Below are 22,238 nucleotides of genomic sequence, written 5' to 3'. Positions count from 1 at the left end.
CTTCATCAGGATGAGGAAAATAAGAAAATAAGTTGGTTCTAAATTGCTGTGAGGGTGGGGGTGGGATGGAAAGATATGAAAAGAATTTCTCTTCATAACTCAGGTCAACAAAGTACACTCACATGTTTTGTCGATGAAAGGCCATAATCTTTTCCTGAAGCATTTGCTGGTTTGGCAGGAGCGTGTGGTTCTTAAGGTAATCCAAATCCACAGCTTCATCACAATCGCCAATTTCAGCTAAAAAGAAAAAGAGGAATGTGATGCACTTTTGTGAGGTAGCAACCTAGATTGACAAAAATGCTACACTAAAAACAAATACCTCATGAATATGCAAATCCTTGTTAGATTATGCAACAGATTCTCATGGATTTGAAGGTCTGCAGGACAATGGCAAGTTACACACGACAAACCAAATTCAACAATTAAGTACACCAAAGGAGAGCAAAGCATATGTGATAAATGAAACAAAACTGATCCAAAATCCAGGATATTTTGTATCAAAGTAATTGAAGGACTCTGTATGAACAACTCACATTTACAATTATTCAGAATAGAATCCATAATACTTAGTTAGCAGCAATTCTGTAAACGGAAGTGGATATCCATAATAAAAACATATATAGTGATCATCTTTACTGCCAAATGAAGCAGTGAATGATTTTTCACTACCCAAGAGCAGTGAGATGATGGTGCCAGCTAGACAACTGCAAGTACACATGGAGTTGGATAGCATGTTCTAAAACCCTCGCAGACCTGGTATATAGACCATAAGACAAAGGAGCAGAAGTAGGCCATTCGGCCCATCGAGTCTGCTCCGCCATTTTATCATGAGCTGATCCATTTTCTCCTATTTAGTCCCACTCCCCTGCCTTCTCACCATAACCTTTGATGCCCTGGCTACTCAGATACCTATCAATCTCTGCCTTAAATACACCCAATGACTTGGCCTCCACTGCTGCCCATGGCAGCAAATTCCATAGATTCACCACCCTCTGACTAAAAAAATTTCTTCGCATTTCTGTTCTGAAAGGGCGCCTTCAATCTTTAAGTCATGCCCTCGCGTATTAGACTCCCCCATCATGAGAAACAACTTTGCCACATCCACTCTGTCCATGCCTTTTAACATTTGAAATGTTTCTATGAGGTCTCCCCTCATTCTTCTAAACTCCAAGGAATACAGTCCAAGAGCAGACAAACGTTCCTCATATGTTAACCCTCTCATTCCGGGAATCATTCTAGTGAATCTTCTCTGTACCCTCTCCAACGTCAGCACATCCTTTCTTAAATAAGGAGACCAAAACTGCCCACAATATACATCAGTATTTGAATAGTAAGTGGTTGAGATAGTTGGTATTAGCGTCGTTCTTATAATTTTCCTTCTGTAATTTGTAAATGAACACTAAATATTCAGTTACAATAACAGTAAATATTGTATGTAGTTTAGCTGCTCTGAATATTTTTCTCATGATAAACATATTTGAATATTAAAAAAACTTATTTAAGTTTATTGGCGAGACGTTTTTAAATTGTGTTTACCCTTTTCAGCTTGTTCAGAAAGTCAGATACGCCAGCAAAAAGTCAAAAATGTTGAAATGATGGGAGAAGCAGCAAAGGTTTTCAAGAGCAGTGGAGTGAAAGATTTAGCGTGATTAAAATGGTGATAACATATTACACATTTTATGTTCCAAGTGTGCAGACTCCCTCAGTAATGTGCCATTATAAAACTGTTCATAAAAGGCTTTGTGATAAAAGTGAGAACAAACTGAAACATATTTCTCAAGAAATCAGCAACGAAATAAATGGTCAAATATCTTGATGACATTTATTTCAGATAGTTCTAATTTCGTTGCTGCTAGTTTTGAGATTTCAAAGATTATTGCTCAACATGGAAAAGGACGCAGTGATGGAGAATATGTTAAAGAATCAGAGTGTGTGCTCCTTTCCCTTTTGATGGCTTTCCAGAAAAAGCAAACAACATCCAGCTCATTAAGGATTTGTCAGTGAGCAGAAATTACAAATTACACTCACAGCAAAAGATAAGGTTAATGATGGGAACAAACATGGGAGAAAAACTAGATAGTAGCCCAAGTAAATTTCTTTCTATTTGCCTTGAAGAGCACTGATGTTACATCATCAGCTAGGCTAGCTATTATTTTGTACTGTGATGAAATATGCAAAGAACCGGTTAACTTGGTAATGTTAGCTGAACACAACAGGGGTTGAAATCTGTAAGGCAGTAGTAAAGGAACTGATGGTACACCCAGCATGATTGGTAAAGAGGCAGGTTTTGTCAACCTGTTTGCAAAATATGCTGGACATCCCCTGATAGGCTTTTACTGTATAGTAAATGAGGGGCTTTGTGTACAAAAACTGGCCTTAAGGAACTTGAAGGAAGGAAAAGTGGAACCAAGGTAATTAATTTCTAGGAATACAATTTCAGAATTTACTGAGTGAGGTGAATTTAGTGTACGTGAATGCTTATGTCCAACAATGTTTGTTAGCTCAGTAGAGATTCTGTGCTTAAACAGTTTGAATGGATGAAATTCGTCTGTTTTACATGAATGAAAAATGTTCTTCTCAAGAATCATATGATATTATGTGGATATGTAGATTAATGTATTTTATAGACTTCTCCTTACATTGAAATGACATGAACACCAAATAACAGGAATCTAGAAAACACAATGCTACGTTTGATAATATAAAAGCCTTAACAAACACATGAGAGATATGCCACAGTAGAGTGGTGGTTAGCATGATGCTATTACAGCTCAGGGCATTCCAGAGAATGGAATTCAATTCTGGCGCTGTTCTGTAAGGAGTCTCTGTATGTCCTACGCTTGGAATGCATGGGTTTCTCCATGTCCTTCGGTTACCTCCAACAGTCCAATGACATACCAGGTAGGTTCACTGGTCATTGTAAATTGTCCCATGATTAAGTTAGGGGTGATCAGGTTTGCTGGTGATTGCTGTGATGCCGTGGCTCGAAGGGCCAGAAGGGACTACTCTGTGCTGTATCGCTAAATAAATAAAGTACTGAAATTCCTGCAAAGTCAGAGATTCAGAGCTTTTCAATGTAATTCTGAGTACCATTGGTTCAACAACAATTTTAAAATTCACTAAATTCGAGTCACCTGAAGAAACTGCAAAAATTCATAAATTCTCACATTGGACAAACTGAATTTGGAAATGATGCAGTAGATTGACTGATTTGGATAATTTTGAAATGCAATTAACTGATTTACAATGCAGCTGAATTTGGGGGCAAAAATTTGTCAAGAACTGAACTAGAATCTACTGAAAGATATCAGTTAGTGACTAGATCAAAGCATAAAAAATCCAGACAATTTGGTTCTGAAACCCTGAAATCCCATTCATGAAACGTAACTGTGAAAAGTCTTGCAATGGCAATATTTACAGTATTTTCATTGACAAATTCCTATGAGTCATTGTTTTTAGCAATGAACTTGGACACGTCCAACTATAAGAATAGATTTACGGATGAGACTATTGCCACACACAAAACAACCAAATACAAGCCAGATATAAGATATTTGCCATCACTAGTAAAGCAACAAATGTCTCAGAGTACAGTGCACTTAATTTGCTTTCCTTGATCTTTTATGAATATGCAAAACTTATAATTTCACATTCCCTAAGTTATATGAGGTACAATAACAATATTAGTTAGAAATGTAATTTTTCAATTTTTAAAGAATTAATAATAATTTTGAACAGGTTTTCTGAAGTACATATATTTAAATGTTATATTTTTAGTAACAAAAAACAATGAATACATCTAACAACAGGACTTAGCCTTATCCCTTAACAAAAAGTCCATAATTATTGTTACTAACTCATTAATCAACAATAATCTCTTCTTAAAATTACCATGGCATGCGAGAGAACTTTTCATATTATCACCATTTTGGGTACGCACTCTCAAAAATGTTCACCGTCCCTGGAATACGATGAACAGAGAGCTCTGAAGCCACAGTCAGGACTAAAATACTCAGATAGGGAAATGTGAAGCTATGGAGGGCTTCCAATACAAGGACGAGCCATCCCCAGACCCGATGCCAGTCAGAGAGCAGAGGTGGCAGGGGAACACAGACAGAAATCGATCTCCTGTTCATTGCCCAACAGTGCACCTTCCTTTCAAAAATCCAGTTTCGTTATATCCTATACCTCAATATCCCAACTGGAATTTCTATAATACTGCTGTTCCAGTTACTTTACTTCGGTTTGTGTCATGAGCTTGAAGACAATATAACCCTAACCCTCTGACCACGTAACTCCATGTCATGGCTACCATTTTACCTAACAATGCCCTCTCATTATCCCTGTGTTGCATTAGCAGCTACTGATAGTCAACTACTTATTCAGATTCCTTAATTTTAAAAAAAGTGCTTATACCACCCTCCTCTGCTCTATAGCTCTGGTTTCAGTCTTAAACAAGCATCCTTCCTGATGCAATCCATAATTGCCCAAAGAACAACCCACACTTTCTCTATTTCACATTTACTTCTTGTGATATCAAACAAAGCCATGAATGACACACTTCTCTCCCAACACCTCCTCTCTCTCCAATTCATTGGATGAAGAGATAGGAACAGAGGTCTTTATCACAAACACCTATTTTGCCAGCAATTCCTCATTCACCTTTAAGAGTCAACTCGTTCTTTAACCCCAGTTGTTTATGTATTAGGCCCTTGATGAAATCTCTTACCACAATCAAGATTGAGCTTTATATGTTCATTTATAGCAAGTGTTTGATATTGTCATGGCTGTGATCAGCACATGACATTAATGAGCTCCAAGTTGTTTATCTGCAATACTCACACTGCAAAATATGAGAGATGAGGAGTGCAGATGTGTTCTCGCTGCATATTATTTTGTTCTCTGCCAGGTCCCGCTTAATCTGAAGTGCAAACAAGTACCTAGAAATAGAAAATGACAATTAATGGAAGCTCTATCCTTCAGTTTGAAAACACATCCACAAATGCAGCATTGCAGGTGCTTCATTCCTAGTAACACTCTTCTACTACCTGACATCAGAGGACTTCGGGATTCTGTAACCAAACACAATGATCTATAAACAGTCAAATAAATAGCCTGCTAGGCACAGTAAATGCAAGAAAACCCACCACGGAGTAATCTTAAGTAAATAAAATGTACAGGAGTTCAGCAAAGACCATAACGTGTGTATGAAAATATAGATACCGCCATACAACGTGAACCATCTAGGCCAGCGGTCTCCAACCACCAGGCTGCAAAGCATGTGCTACCGGTCCACAAGGAAATGATATGATTTGGCGATATGAGTCAGCTGCACCTTTCCTTATCCCCTGTCACGCACTCTGCTGAGTTTGAATGCACACGAGATCATTACCCGCACGTCATCCACTTCAGCGCGGGAAGGAGATCAACTCCTCGAGCTTGCAAATGACGCCGGGCTGAAAAGTATGTTTGACATAACATCTCTGCCGGCATTCCAGATCAAAGTCAAGGCTAAATATCCTGAGATAGCCACGAAAGCACTGAAAACCGTTGCTTCTATTTCCAACATCATATCGCTGCGAAGCAGAGTATTCTGCAATGAATGCAACGAAAGCTAAATTGCGGAATCGACTAAGGAACCCCCCTCGAGTATCGCTGTCTCCCATCACCCCTCGATGGCACCGCCTTGTTGCAGGGGAACAAGCCCAGGGCTCCCACTGATTCAGTGATATTGGTGTGTTCCAATGATTTTATATGTTCACACGGGGAAAATATGTGCTGTGTGCTTAATATCCAAACGTTACTTAAAATGTTATGATGCTATTGACTTATAATTGACTTATCATTATAGTCATGCGAGGAAAATATGCGCTGTGTATTTAATATTAAATTCATTAGATAAAGCCTTTTAGAAATGAAATCGAGTGTATTAACCATTTATCACCTATATTCCAGTCGTGAGTAACACCCCCCCGAACAGAATCGCCAAAAACGATTTGCAGAAAAAAAATTGGCACGTACACACATGCGCACAGATGCCCGCGCAAGGCTTCATGATCACTGTAGTCTTCTCGGGGTGAAAACAACGTATTTGACGGTTACTCTTGTCCGTTTGCAATTCCACCCCGCCCCGCAAGAATTTTGTCAATAATAAACCGGTCCGTGGTGCAAAAAATGTTGGGGACTCCTGATCTAAACTTCAACAAACTGAAGCCAAAATTTACAGCACAAGTCATCAGTCGGCCTGAAATAGCAGGTGTACTTGAATCTTACATGTTTAGCTTTTTTTTTAAACCTCACTTTTTAAGCTCCCCCATTCTGTATAGTAAGTTAAGAGTTGGGTCAGATTGAAAAGAGCAGGGTGTCGGGGCCCAAGGCAAGTGACAGATCAGTTCAGCTCGCTGCTCCGCAAGGTGTACTAGTCTCTGCGCTGAACTGAGGCTGTGGCCTGCAACTAACTCATTTTCGTAAACCTCAGTTCTGAATGCCATTTGCTTACTTTTATTGTTTCTACAATTTGATTTTCTCCCCCCTCTGCACATTGGACATTTTACAGTCTTTTGCTTTAATGGGTTCTATTGAGTTTTGTGGCTGCCTGCAAGAAGACAATTTTCAAGTTTGTATGAAGTATACATACTTTGATAATAAATGTACTTTGAGTGAACTAAGATTAATAAGAGATCTGGTAGAAAAGGATATCAGAGTGAGCAGGTGGTAGAAACCCAGATACAGACCAGGGCAAAATCCTTGGGTCTAAATTCAATGCCCACAACTTAAAAAGGGCCCATTAGAGATATGACAAATAGCCTAGTGTGGATTGGGAAAACAGAATAAAGGGAAGGTCGGTAGATGGAACAATGGCAGATATTTGAGTAACCATTTTATAGCATTCAGCAGGAATTTATCCTAATCAGAATAATCCTTGGTAAACAAAAAAAAGTCTGAAGAAAATATTAAGTTGAAAATTACATTACAGAGCAGCAAAAGCTACCGAAGGCTTGGGAATTTTTTTAAGAACCAGTTGTGGAACATTAAAAGGTTGACGGAAAGAGGAATGAAGAAAATAATAAACAAGTGAAAGAACAGCGTTCATGGATATATAAAAATAAATTCAAACCTTGGGGCCAAAGAGTTAAGAGTGAAGGAAAGATTTAAAAAGGACCTCAAGGGCAACTTTTTCCACGCAGAGAATGGTAACTACATGGAATGAGTCACCAGAGGAAGTGGTTGAATCAGGTACAGTAGTATTATTTAAGATGCACTCAGGCAGGATATGCCAGGAGGGTTATGGGCTGAACACAGGAAATTGGGAATAGCTCGATGGCCATTGTCAGTACAGACTTGATGGGCTGAATGGGCTGTATCCGTGCTGTATTGCCCTATGACCTCTGCACAACTGGAATTGCGAAATACAAAACTCTTGGCCCATTTCAAAATCTTTTCGTCAATAAATCTGGATTGATCCACCTGCCAGAGAAAATAGAAAACTAATCATAAACCCTCGAGTCAGTTCTCAGGACTGCTGCCTTTAGAACAGAAGGCTAACTTTTCCAACTTTTCTCTATATAGCGAAATTACTTCATCCCTTATGACAAACAATGACTTACACAATTTACAACATAACCTTTTTGTATCTGTAATCAATTTAATCTATATTTACAGATTAGAAACTTTTTAAATACTGTTCTTCCTACCTTTCCGAATCTATATCCAACGGATATTTTGGAAAAAATTTTAGATTTAAATCCTTTTCAGAAAGGTGCAATAGCAACCACTTATATTATGAAAATACATCCAGACTTATCTAATAAAATTAAGAATGATTGGGAAAGGGAACTTAAGCTTGCTTTACCTATTGAAAAATAGGACCAAATTCTTCAATTAGTTAATTCATCCTCTATATGTGCTAAACATATGCTGATACAGTTTAAAGTAGTACATAGGGCCCATATGTTTAAAGATAAATTAGCTCATTATTACTCTCATATAAATCTTATATGTGATAGATGTCACTCTGAGATAGCTTCTTTAACTCATATGTTTTGCTCATGTCCTTATTTGAAAAAATATTGGAAAGATATCTTTGATATTATTTCAACTGTTTTGAGTATTGATTTACAACCTCACTGGTAAACCTCATTGGTTTACCAATGATAGAACCAATTCATCTAACCTCTTCAGCTCGGATGATTGCATTTGTTACATTAATGGCTAGATGATCTATTTTGCTGAAGTGGAAAGAGATTAATCCTCCCACTACATTTCATTGGTTCTCTCAAACTATGTTGTGTTTAAATTTAGAAAAAATTAGAAGTGTCATTTATGATTCTTCTATTAAATTCGAAAGACTTGGAAGCCATTTATTCAACACTTCCATTTGATGTAATTTGACCTTTTCCAAACCTATTCTATTAGTTTCAAATATATGGAGAGAGGTGCGGAGTTAATGACACTAATGGTCCTTTTTGACGTAACATAACAACCCATGTCTTTTTCTTTTATTAGTTTAGTTGCTTAGTACTGTTTAGTTTATTTTGGGGGGATATTTTATTTTTTTTCTTTTTCTATGCTATTTTTACATTTTTTAAAATTTATATAATATTTGTATTCGTATTTTGCAAGACTTTGGGAGGTTTAATATCTGTGTGTTAACTGAGTTTTCATTTTTATATGCTAATTATTAATGTAATCCAATAGCTTTATATTATTATGTTATGTTTAACATTTTGATATCAATAAAAAGAATGGAAAAGAAAGAAAGAATTTAATCTAAGTGTGCGAGATGTCATTGACACTGCATGGGATCGTTCGATGTGGAAAGCCATGATCACCAAAGCGTGTAACGCACAAGGCATATGAAGAAGAATCAATTTTGAAATTCATGAAATCAATAAAAAAAATTTAAACCACTAACGAGACATGCAACTAAAACAATTATGCAAGGCTTTTGAATTTGTGCTAATTACAGCATATTGTCTCACCACTGTCACAAAAGATCCACAAGGACATACAAGGAGAGTCCCCCCCCCCACGGAGTGCAGGTTTATAAAATCGTGAGGGGCACTGATAAGGTGGTCAATCTTTTTTCCCCTCCCAGAGTAGATGAATTTTAAACTTGAAGGTATAGATTATGGATGAGAGGGCAAAGATTTAAAAGTGACCTGAGGGGCAAAGTTTTCCATACAGAGAGTGGTGGCTATGTGAACCAACCTGCCAGAGGAAGTAGTAGCAGATACAACACAAAGCTCAAGGGTTATAACGACAGGACACTGATCTGAATGGGTTAGAGGGATTATGGACCAATTGCAAGGAAATAGGATGAGGTCAAATAGACAAATAGGTTGGTATGGACAAGTTGGACTGAAAAATCCATTTGCATACTCCAATGCAACATTCACAGTGCTTTCTCTACCATAGTCCTGTCCATTTCACCAGCGCATGGTTATAATTTTACTCAACATTGTGTATTATGCCAGCAAGTTTCATGTCTGGCTTCATTATGCTATTTCCAACACAAGGGTTTGACTTTAAAAAATTAAAGACCACAAAATTTGACCCATGGGATCTTATTACAAACTAGCCTACAGATGGAAAAATATTCATCTACCACCTTCTGCTTTCTAACACTAACCACTTTCTTATCCAGCATTTTACTTTCAAGTCCCTGGGCTTCTCTCAGTTAGCTAGAGTCCCTCAAGGGGGAATAAATTGGCAGAGTGCATCCATGACAGAACAAGAATGATCCGGAAACTCAGGAAAATGCTGGAATTAATAAAACCTCTCATGAATGAAAACATGCAAAGAAATGTTAATCTTTAATAGGATTTGTCTGTTCTGATCTTCTCACCAGCCTAATTGAAGGCAGCTCCAAGGTTGGATTAGTGGTAGTTCCAAAATAGAAAATCTAATTTTAAGTACTCAGGATAATAATGTTTTGGGTGTAAACAATCCATAATCCACTTGCCAGAAATGAGTACAGCTCCACAACGCCAAAGAAACTTTTATATAATCCAAGACAATGAAACCTGATTAACTGACAGTTCATTGGTCTCCCAGTTCTCAATATCAGAATAGTAATGTGTGGTTTGTATGCATTTCAATTACTTGTCCAGTTTACTCCCAGACCCATCACCTTTTCCATTAAGGAGAACAGGTACATGGAAACAGCATCACATACAGATTTGCCCCCACAATCCTGACTTGGAAATCTATCACTGGTCCATTGTCACCAAGTCCAAGAATTCTTGATTGAACAACAGTCCAGGAGTATTTCCACCAGAAAGACTGCAGCTGATCAAAGCAGCAACTTGCCTCTCCTTTCTCAATGGTAATTAAGGTTGGACAATAAACACTGGCTATTCTAGTGACAAAGATGCCGGAAAAATAGACCAAAGGTGATAAAATACTGAAGTACATGTATATCCTACGGTACCAGAGAGTGTAATTATTTAAATAATTGGCTCCTTCAGGTTGTCATAGCCAGGAGTGGTAATGGGGACAAGCTCCCACCATCTATTAAATGCTCCCAAAGGCATGTGTCTCAAATAGCCCCTGACAACCAAGTCCAGCTCCTGGTCTTCGCGTGTGGCTTAGCTACTAAGCTTGGTGGAACCGTTTCTACTGACAGGAGAAGAGGCAAAGGTGACACCTTAAAACCAGTCTCTTCAAGCAGGGGAAACTCGGCAACCATAGTGAGCAGCTGATCTCAAAGGAAAACTCCGATCTCAAAGGAAAACTCCGATCTCAAACCTCTGTTGCCTTGTAGCAAAACCCACTCAAGGGGAATGCTTCAGAAGTAAACCTAGAGGAAAAAGTCCAGATCTGGAGCCCCTAAGGCAGTCCTACATTGAGTTCAACACTGACTGACAATTCCTGCAACAACACTGCTGCCAAACTATTGGTCTCTGCCATTCTTTTGGATTCATCAGCTGCGTGGAGAGAGGGAGCTTGCTACATGGGAAACAGCATGCTCTCCATATTGTACCACCCTGGCTTGCTATCACATAAGACAGCTAGAACGCAGTATCCATGGCCAACCCCAACCAGCCTCCGAAATGACTGTTGCAACCACCATCCTGAATTTACAACGTGAAATAATTGCATCTCATGCATCATGGCAGCAGTAGAAATCAGTGACTGAAAATGCATTCAAATGTCACTCATTACCTTGTATACTCCTCTAGCAGCTGACCAGGATCTGGGGGGAAAAACTTAACACAAAGTCTGAACAATGTGTTCTTTGGTCCTGTAAAGAATGAAACATATTTAGTCACATACTGAGGTCACTCTAATGTCAAAGGCACAATTTCAATGAAGGATATCAGACTAAAACAAATAACACCACAACATCTGAATCAAAAGCTAAATTCAGGATCCTATACAAAAATATTTTTTTGCCTAATCACAATGAATCTTTTAACTTTATTAACAAACTCATTACTTGTTTGTGGTTATAGGAACAGAATGGATATGAATGGCAAACAAAGAGGTCATGCAGCTGAGATAGTCTGACACTCAAAGGAAATATTAACAGCTCTGTTGTTTGCTTACTGGATCTTAATTCCAGGATAGAGAATCAAACGATAAAAACAAATGTGATTCACCATGCAAATTAAAAGCTAAAGATTAAGAGAGGCTCAAGTGGAATGAATACAATTTTGATGGACTCTTGGTTTCTTGATTTGAAATAAGCCAGCATTTATCAAAATGTTTCAAATCATTCCAAGCAAAACAGCTTGAGTTTGTATTCTTAAAGTGCAATGAGTGTAACCATTACAATCTCAGCCAGGGTCACACAACAGGATTCACAATAGAATAATGGAGAAGGTCATCCTCCACAATGGTATACCTTGCCATTACAGGATTTATGGATTGCAGACAAAGCCTAGTTGCAGACAAGAATTCTGGCGTGATTAAATCATTTAGACACATTCCTACTTCTGTTAAAGAATTTTATTCTTGGAAAAATTCCCATTTTGGTCACCCACTGCTAACATCACTCTCTGGCTCTATGCTGGATGCAGAAAACAGCTCCTTCTATTCTTCAACCAAACCTTCTTCGCATCACTACCTCTCTCCTTACTACAATTCAGAAACAGCTTCTTCCCCTCTGCCAGATTCCTGAATTGACCATGGATTCATGAACACACCTTATTAACCCTTTTCTTTGCTGTTTATTCATTTTTGTAATTTATAGTCATGTTATGCTCTTGCACCGTACTGCTGCGCAAAGCAACAAATTTCATGTCATCCAAGTCAGATTTAATTTTGGTAACTAAACAGTACTCTGAGCTGGTTGAGACAGCTTGGCTTTAATTCACACACCGACCATTCGGTGCACATTGCCAACTAGTTCCAAATTGGGAAATTCAAAAATCGAGGTTGAGTTGACCAGAAACTTTCTTCAGTAACAGAGGTCCCTTTAATTGCATTATTTGGGATAATTTCTGACCCTGGGCCACCTAAGCCTTCCAGAATCAGAGCTATAGTGCGTTAAAATGTGATTATCACTGCAAACTTACTAGCAAAACTGAATTGCCATAGACGGTTCACTGGCAGATATCACCTTGTGCAAAATAAGCATGATTACAAGTGGATTCCAAACTAGTCACCAGGACCACAAATGTGCATTCAGCGTAATTAACCTGGCTACAATCAATGTTGTCCTGTGCACGTTGGGAGCACAGAACAACACAGAAAGAACAAATCACATCACCATCTACCCAGTACCCATCAGGAAACTCATCCCACCTGCAGAAGAATTCTGATTTCTACATCGGCTTCATTAGCCATCTCAGAACTGAAGTGGAAATTATCTATGGGACTGCCTAAGGTGGTAAAAATCTGGTCAACATAAATGTTTACTCCATACTTAGGAACTGGACAAATCCAATGACAATCTGTAAAGTAGCTAATAAGAACAAGTAGCAAGCAATTCCAGGTACCTTATCAATACTAACAATGAAGAGAGCAAACTGCGGTGCTCAGTAATACATACCCACGTGGCAAAGTAATCTGATATGACAACTTGAATTCAGTTTTGGAGGGGTGCACTTACATCAAAAACTACAATTTGAACTTGGATAAATTTGAATAAATAATGAAGGCCATTCTAAAGTTGTAAAATTACATTAAACAGCTTGTCAGTAAATGTAATTTTCCTGATTCTGAAATGTTTATTAGCAAATAAATCACAGAAAAAGTGATCCATCCACAAGAAACTAGAGGTTAAGTACTGCATTAATCTACAAGGAATTGCAACATCCCCCAGGGACTGGAAGTTTCATCAGCCAGCAAATGACCAAAGTACAGAGGATTCCAGTTAATTGGGACACATGGGGACCAGTACATTTTGGCACAATTAGCTGAAGTTTAATGGAAATAGTTAAAAAGATATGAAAAAGATGAACTGCTGTTTAACTGTGATAAATTATGTATTTAAATGAAATACAAAACAAGTTAAAAAACTAATACTACTACATTACTATAAAACTGTATTAGTTAATAGTTATCAGTGGAGGAATCCATCCAGTGTACGCTGGCATGTTCTTTTGATTGACTGTAAACAAAATCAGCCCAGACACCTAGTGCAGATAATGGACTGCCTCACACAACGCTGTTGATGACTGTATCTTCCAAGTTTTCATTTTTATTGTAACATTCAAGAAGACTGTTAATACCTTCAAATTCTTTGTAGTTCATATCCTGAAGTAGTGAAATGGTTTCATTTTCACTTCTGGCTGTTTCTGGCATCACCATTCCTGAACACTTGAAACCTCAGTGAGCTAAGCAGTTTGGAATTACATTTTATTTCTCACCAACTATCAGTGACAAAAATTACTGCTTTTTCAACACAAACACACACAAATTTTAAAACTGTTTGCTCTAAGGATGATGTAGTGTCTAACGGCCACACAAGCGGACACAACTGATACTCGTTAGAAACTGCTCGGTAACAGTCTTCTGTCCCAAGCGGCAAAGTGTCCCAAATGTACAAAGGAAATCAAGGATATTTTCTCAATTAGTTTTTGTTCTTTAAGAGTTGTTCCAAATATGCAACTGACCTAATGGCCAAATTAATCAGAATGCATTGTAATTTAAAAAGATAGATTGTGTAAATTAGCAGATGTCAAGAACTTTTAGAATTACATGAAAAGTTGCAAGACTAAATGTAGGCCCCATAAGAAGCAAAGAAAAGGGAAATGATAATAAACGGTCAAAGCTCCTTTCCAAAAGAGACAACAGTTGGATGACAAGCAATCAAAAAAAGTGGTAAGGTTTCTACCCTGAATAATAAAGAGATTATACAAATATTCCAGAAACATTAGAAAAATTAGATTATTTTCTCAATTGTGGAATAATTCCAACAGATTAGAAGACAACACTATTATTCATGAAAGTGAGGAGAGGGGCAATAGAGACTACAGACCAACATTGTCAGGAAAGCAATGCACGAATCTTAAGGAAACAAGATACTGCAGGTGCTGGAACTGGATCAAAAACGAGATGCTGGAGGATTTCAGTGGGTCAGGCAGCATCGTAGAAGCAAAGTCACGTTTTGGGTCAAGACCCTTCATCTGCAAAGAAAGAGCAAATAGCCAGTAGAATTGGAGCAGAGCAAGCAATAGATGAATCCAGGCGAGGAGGGGAGATAGCAGATGGAAGAGGGGGAAATGGAAATAGCAATAGAATCACTGGGAAGTAATAGGTGGCTGCAACAAAGGACAGAAGTTCAACTCAAATTTATTTTCATGGGCATTTATAGGATATAAATGATGTGAAAATTAGCTTTATGCAGCAGCACAGTACAAACAATTTGACAATTTATACACAATTTACACAGCTTTTTCCTATCTATTCAAGAACCTGAAGGCAGTGGGGAAGAAGCTGTTGTTGAACCTTCAGAGTCCTGGAACTTCCACCTCAATTCCTCTAGTGCTAGCCTGACGCATGTCTGAAGTGCGACGTATAATGGAACCCGATAAGGGCAGAGAACTCCTTTAGCATGTAGTACAGACGGCACTTGACCACTAGCTCTCCAGGTCGGAGAGCAGCAGGACTGAGATGGAACTGCCATGTCCAAGCACCCATGATGACCTAGGCCAAAAGCAAATGCTGCTACCTCTGCGTTTACCTGGTCCAATCCGTGTAGTGGATGGTGAAACCGTCAAGCTGAAGCATCATTTCCAGAGAACTGGGAGCCAACTACATCTCCGTGAAACATAGTGCACAGCAGTCCTTCATGTCTCCCTGATACAGCTGTCTTGCTTTGAGGCGGAAGCTCCTAAATCTCAAAGCTTCAGTCTTACCTGAAATCCTCCCCAACATCCATGGTTCCTGGTGCAATGGAAGCCTTCCCGATACTACCAGGTGCTGAACTCACTTTCTGGGTGGACTATTTTGCCATGTCTGTCTAGTGTATCCCAAGATGACTAATGCATCTATATGGTGTAAAACATTGTTCATTACTGCTGTTATTGAGGCTGTAGACTTCAGATTTAAAACCGGATTTATTGTTCTCTTGGATGCTACAAAATATCTACTGGTTTCCCTTTCCTAAGAAGCCCAAAATCTAAACCAATGACCAAGCAAGATTAACTAGAATCTATAAAGAATATGGACATGTGGCAAAGATTTTGGGCAAGGTTTGATCAATGCGTTTGTGAACTGGACTCTGTAGTTCACGTTACAATGCGTTTCTGGTCTCTCCTTTTTTAGTTACTGTTTTGTACAATTGAAGCAAACTAGTGCTGCAACCTACAGACAGCAAGAGATATGGTGCTGGAATGAACTAAACTGAGCTGAACTAAATATGCCCGGACTCTTCCCATGCCTTTGTGATTTGGTATTTTGTATTGTTTTTCGCTTTTTTTTAAATCTTCCTTGATATTTGCATAATTTTATTTCTTTGAGGATTTGATGCTTCCTTTTTTGTTTCATGGCTGTCTGTGGGAAGACAAATCTCGTGTTTGTGTACTGCATACAGACCAAGAAAAAAATGTACTTTGAGCTTTTGATATCAAAAAACTGTTATGAGGTTACGACCTGCAAAACTTTATGCTTAAACCCTGGCACATTTAATACAATTTGCTGCAAGACAATTTTGTGACCAACACTATTAGCCAAGCTAGAACACAAAATGAACAAATCACACATAAAATGGACATGATGAAAGATTGCAGCCAACATGAAGAATGGAAGATAATGAGTGAAAAGACTTACTTTGCACTTGTTTCACAATAGGCTTTGCAGGTTCAAGCCAAATCTAAATGAAAAGAAAACATGGAATGAACTAAAAAGCAAATTCAAAATAAAAAAAATGAAAATGAAATGCCAATTTTGCATTATCCATTTAGAGGACAGCATATGATCTAATGTAATTTTGTCCTATTAGTGCTTTATGGTATTGCATGTACCATGAAATGTTGAAAATGTACAAACATTATAAGTGGAATTGCATGCAACATTACCTTAGCCATGTCTGAAAATACACACATGTACATATATGCACATACACAATGGACTCACTGACACATTATATTATCATAATGAGGGCAAAACTTAACACCTACCATCATTTGAGTAAAATGGGCTTTAACTCTGCTGCATGCATAAATGGTGAAACCCAGAGGCCATCATCTATGACACCAGAAGTCTCCACAACCTGCACTGTTAAAGCATTGGCCAAAAGAAACTTATCAGAACATTAACAGCTGAAAGGTCCGGAGGTAGATGTCACCTGGACCAGATGGACTACACCCCAGGATTCTGAAAGAGGTAGCTGAAGAGATTGTGTAAACATTAGTAGAGATAAGACCATAAGATATAGGAGCAGAATTAGTCCATTTGGTCCATTGAGTCTGCTTTGCCATTTCATCATGGCTGATCCAATTTCCCTCTCAGCCCCAATATCCTGCCTCCAGCTCCCCGCCTGCCATATCACTTTGTGCCCTGACAAATCAAGAACCTATCAAGCTCTGCCTTAAATATACATAAATATTGGCCCCCACAGATCTTTCAAGAATCGGCAGAATCTGGAATAGTTTCAGAAGAGGGTTGGATGTCAGCCCACTACTTAAGAAAGGAGGCAAATGAGGCTGCTTAACATGCTAGTAAAGGATAGGTACTAACTTGGACAAAGACTGGCCCAACATGGTCTTCAAGGAGCTGCAGCTGGATGCACTTCATGCAGATGTAGTTCCCTGGTAGACTCTGGGTCTCCCAGGACTCCAACACCCAGCATGAAGAACACACAATGACCATTTACTTCACTAGGTACAGCAAGAGGAAAAATGGGAACATTAACAGAAACTTACCCACAACCAACACCTCTTTCAAGCCAAAACCCAATACTCCTCTCACCACTGGCCTGCTCCAACAATGGCTGCCTCACCTGTCCCTTCAGCACTTGTAAACAAGCATCAATGACCTGTGAGAAACCTCCTTGCTCTGCTCTGCTCCTGCTGCTCATTGGGCCACTGGGTCTGATGGCTCTTAGCCTGAACACGCTGGAGTTTAGATGAATGAGGGGAGAATCTTATTGAAACCTAATGAATATTGAAAGGCCTGGATACAGCAAATGTCGGGAGAATGGTTTGTATAGTGGGGGGGAGTCTAGGACCAGAAAACACAGCCTTGGAACAAAAAGATGTCTCTTTAGAACAGAGATGAGGAGGAATTTCTTTAGCCAGAGGGTGGTGAATCTGTGGAATTCATTGCCACAGACAGCTGTAGAAACAGAATCATTTGGTATATTTAAATATGAGGTTGATAAGTTCCTAATTAGTAAGGGAATTAAAGGTAATGGGGAGAAGGCAGGAAAATGGGGTTGAGATGAATAACAAATCAGTCAAGATGGAATAGTGCAGCAGACTCCAAATAGCTTATTTCTGCTTGTGTCTTTTGGTTTATTATCTTTTTATCTACTGCTTTCACTGTATAAGCAGTCATACAATAAAGCCTTCTTTGAGAAGAGGAATTTTTTTAAAAATAGTGCTGTATGCTCCCTTTGATTATTACAACTTCTATCCAAATCTCATCTGTATTTCTTAACCTTTATCTTGGTTTGGGAGAAATGTGAAAAAAATCTGCTTGTTACTTCTAGGGTGCTGTGTGTGACAATTCTTCACTGTGAAAGGTTGATTATTACTGTTGCTGGTCACCAGAGACCTCAATCAGATGTACCTACATCATAATTTTGGCAAAATACTGAAGTTCACCCAGAGAAAATACATTTGCAGCACAAAATAGTGTACTGATAGTGTCTGCTGTTAATACAACAGAACCAACCAATTAACATTATGATCACTTGCATCGTACCTCACAGCACCATTCTGTGCACTCCAGCCTCCTCTACAAAGACCCAAAAAATAAAAGTTGGCCAACGGTCATGGCTCCAAGCCATCTCATTTAAGGTCAAGTTAGCTAATTCATTTCACTATCACTGATCACAACAGGATTGGTCAGAGTCAGTTAAAAAAATCTAAAATCACTTAACTAGGCAAAAACACCTTATTGGCTTGTTCCAATACTAAAATTCAGTACGATTAGTAAACAAAAACAGATGCTAAAACAAGATTTTGTACATCAAGGAGCAAGACACGCCAGAAATCAGGTACGTTCTTTTAGTCACCTCTGTCATTGCAACATGACAATATTCAGTGCCATACAAGAACAACAATCAGGAAATGTGTAAGGTATCATGGACCATTTGCAAATAAAAGAGGCAGCTGCAAACTGTGCCATTGTTTTTCACATTTGTATACCAAACTAAACAAGATTCTTCCGGAAATGTATTGTTAGAAAGTCACTTTCTCAGATCTTCAATTATAACTTGGCTGAAGATATTCAAATCTTGTGAAAGTCATCTCAATTCCTTTGAAGCATGCAGTTGAAATGCAAAGCCCTGCTTCCCTCCATAGCTTCAGTGATAAATTCTCCTATATTGTGTGCTTTTGTTTTTAAAACAGATTAACTGCAATTATTCTAGCTTGCCTGCTCCAGAAAGGGTTTGTTCTTTAGCTGACTCTATCAGCTGAATGCAACTTTCTAAGTCAAATGTTATTGTATGGAAATATTCAGTTGTACATCCTTAGCCCATACATCAGGTATTACATGCAAATCTTACCATATCAAAAGTCCAATTTGTTGGCAGCACAAGCACAATTATATAAAATTTAAAGTGTAATGCTGAATGTTTCAGAATAAGCAGAACAAGTTTCCTCAAAATCTAATTTCGACAGGTTTGGAGCAGAAAGCTCATACCACAATAAGGAGTATGCCACACATTCCAACTGCACATTTCAATACAAACTACCAAAACTACTGTCCACCAACCTGCAGCTTCTTCCACTGCAGCAGTCACTTGCCAGCAATATGGTCACAAGGAGGCAGAGTGTGTAGCGGTTAGTGCTGCTGTCTCAAAGCTCCAAGGACCAGAATTCAACCGTCTCCTGGTAGTGTCTACTGCTGCTCTGTTTGCACATTCTCCCTCTGACTATGTCGGATCTCCCCCAGATGTTCCCATTATTTCCCACAACGATGTGCTGATACATTAATTAGCTACCATAAATTACCTGCGAAATAAGTAAGTAGCATAAGGAATCAAACAGGAGTTGATGGCCTTGTGAGAGGTTATAGGAAAGGTAGAGAAATGCTTGTCTGGCTAGGAACTGGCAGGAGCTCAACATACCGAATAGATTCTGTGCTACAAGAAATACAAGAACAAAGTAAATAACAATCATGCAGCCAAGGGAACAAAGTGATAGAACTTTGGTTTAAAACTTATAATACTAAAATTACTTATTTTTATACAGTCCTAAATTTGAACAAAACTATGAAGCTATGAGACACTGTCTTTGGTATAATGGGAAACTACATTTTAAAAACATTGTTTACAAGTTAGATACATAGCCAAAAAGTAAACAAGGCCATCAAGTTAGAACTAGTGACATGAGAGACTGCAGATGCTGGAATCTAGAGGAACAGTGGGTCAGGCAGCATTTCTGGGGGTGGGGGGGAAGAGTTGGAGGGCAGAGACCATCAATCTTCCATGTCAAAACTCCTGATCTAGACCTAAAGTTAAAAGTAGTATCTAGTTGACAAAAAAAGGATTAAAATGCTACCAAAAGCAGCTAACAGGGTTGAAAAAGTTTCGAATTCAGAAGTCCAAGGCACTGATAAGTAGAAGAACGCAAGGGAAGCCTGAAAAAAAAAATCAAGCAGGCAAAGATTTCTCCAGATATACAAAAAAAATTAATATGGGCCCTTTTGTGACAAGTAGAAATACTGGGGACAGAGAAGTTCCCTTCATGAAATAAGACACAGGAAACTTCCCAGCAATAGTGGAGGACTACATTTTACAGGTAAATAAGGAATGGAAAGAAATCATCGATTACTAGTACTGAGAATTACTGGATCTGAAAGGCATACCTTGGACCTGATGACCTGCATTCAAGGATTTAAGGTTGCAGTTTCAGAGATAATGAATGAACTGGCTGTCATCTTCCACAGGTTGGAAAATGACAACCCATACACTCGTCACTGAAACACAGCAAGCATATACAGTGCCTTGTCAAGGCATTCAGTCTCAATCCTTTGTTCACAAGAATGAGTATTACAACCCAGGAATTTTGATCAATTTAACCAAGATTTTTTATTTGTGAATCACATGTTCTCTTCATTCCCACAGTAGAGCCCAAAAAAGGGAAAACTGTAAACCATGAAAAACTAAAAATTCAAAAACAAAAGTGTCAGCAGTTCAAGTGTTTATCCTCCTTTGCTCAGTGCTTAGTTGAACCACTTCTCACAGCTATTACAGCCAGTAGTCTTTTTGGATAAGTCTGTATTAGCTTTGCACAGCATAATGGGGCAAGATTTGCCAATTCCTCCTTGTAAAATTGCTCAAGCTGTGCTTGGTTAGATGGGGAGCAGCAGTAGACAGCGATCTTGACGCTTGCCAGCGATGTTTGGTTGGGTTAAGGTCAGGACTGGGCCTGTCAAGGACGTCAATTTTCTTCATCTGAAGCCAGTCCGTGGTTGATCTGGCAGTACGCTTTGGCTCACTGTCCTGCTGAAAGACGGACTTCCTCTGCAGCTTAAGCTTTCTGGCAGAGGCTAGCAGGTTTTATCCAGATCTGACGAAGGGTTTCGCCCTGAAACATCGACTGTGCTTCTTCCTGTGGATGCTGTCTGGCCTGCTGCATTCCACCAGCATTTTGTGTGGGTTGCTTGAATTTCCAGCATTTGGAGATTTCAAAATGCAAACACGAGGAATTCTGCAGATGCTGGAAATTCAAGCAACACACATCAAAGTTGCTGGAGGCCAGGCAGCATCTCTAGGAAGAGGTACAGTCGACGTTTCGGGCCAAGACCCTTTGTCAGGACTAACTGAAGGAAGAGCTAGTAAGAGATAGTAAGAGTAAGAGAGTAAGAGAGTAAGTTGCATTCACCAGCAACTTTGATGTGTGTTATTTGCAGATTTCCTCGTGTTTGCGTTTTATCCAGATCGTTCTGCATTTAGCAGCACACTCATCTTCCCATCAATCCTGATCAGATTTCCAGACTCTGCTGCTGAAGAGCATCCCCACAGCATGATGCTACTTTCACCATACATTTACTGTAGGGATGGTGTTACCTGGCTGATGCGCAGGATTAAATTTATGCCACACATAATACCACTTAGTGTTGAGAACCAAAAGTTCCACTTTAGTCTCATCTGACCACAAGACCTTCTTCCACTTCCGTACAGTATCTTCTAAGTGATGCTTTGCAAGGTCTTTATGGGCAAGGATATGCTTATTTTTAAGCCGGGACTTCTTCCTTGCCACCCTTCCTTAAATACCCTTTTTGTGCAAAGTCTTAGGGAGTGTGGAGCCATGAACTTCATCTCCAGTTGCAGCCACTGACTTCTGCAGCTTACTCAGAGTGGCCCCTCTTATAAAAAAAGAGAAGAGTCCTGCTGAAGGGTCTCGGCCTGAAACATCGACTATATTCTTCCATAGATGCTGCCTGGCCTGCTGAGTTCCTCCAGCATTTTGTGTGTGTTACTAGCCTTGCTTACAAGTGCCATTCTTCTCCAGCAACTAAGTTTAGAGAGACTATCTGATCGAGGCAGTTTTGCTGTGGTTTCATATGTTTTCCACTGTTTCCCGGTGGACTGCACTGAACTCTGAGCGGTGTTCTGTGGCTTTGTACCCTTCTCCAGATGTGCTTCTCTATTAATCATTTCCCTGACTCGT

At 38.9% G+C, this 22,238-nt stretch overlaps 1 protein-coding gene across 5 annotated transcripts in view; it reads right to left on the bottom strand.

The window, feature by feature from the left end:
• Positions 1-22,238, bottom strand: part of farp2 (FERM, RhoGEF and pleckstrin domain protein 2) — a 220,429-nt gene that overhangs the window by 158,337 nt on the left and 39,854 nt on the right. For 4 of the 5 annotated variants that reach the window (XM_072255826.1, XM_072255824.1, XM_072255825.1 and 1 more), the window contains exons 4-7: positions 16,222-16,264; positions 11,167-11,245; positions 4,843-4,940; positions 123-237 (exon numbers count right to left, since the gene is read on the bottom strand). In XM_072255826.1, the coding sequence (XP_072111927.1) occupies positions 123-237; positions 4,843-4,940; positions 11,167-11,245; positions 16,222-16,264 (335 nt within the window). Of the gene's footprint in view, positions 1-122; positions 238-4,842; positions 4,941-11,166; positions 11,246-16,221; positions 16,265-19,574; positions 19,706-22,238 lie in introns of all 5 variants that reach the window. The other variant, XM_072255829.1, reaches the window with a different exon arrangement.

This window comes from Mobula birostris, chromosome 4 (genome assembly GCF_030028105.1).
Source record: "Mobula birostris isolate sMobBir1 chromosome 4, sMobBir1.hap1, whole genome shotgun sequence".
Classification (NCBI taxonomy): Eukaryota; Metazoa; Chordata; class Chondrichthyes; order Myliobatiformes; family Myliobatidae; genus Mobula; species Mobula birostris.
Note: the sequence above shows the minus strand (reverse complement) of the source record. Positions and strands in the feature narration are given on the sequence as shown.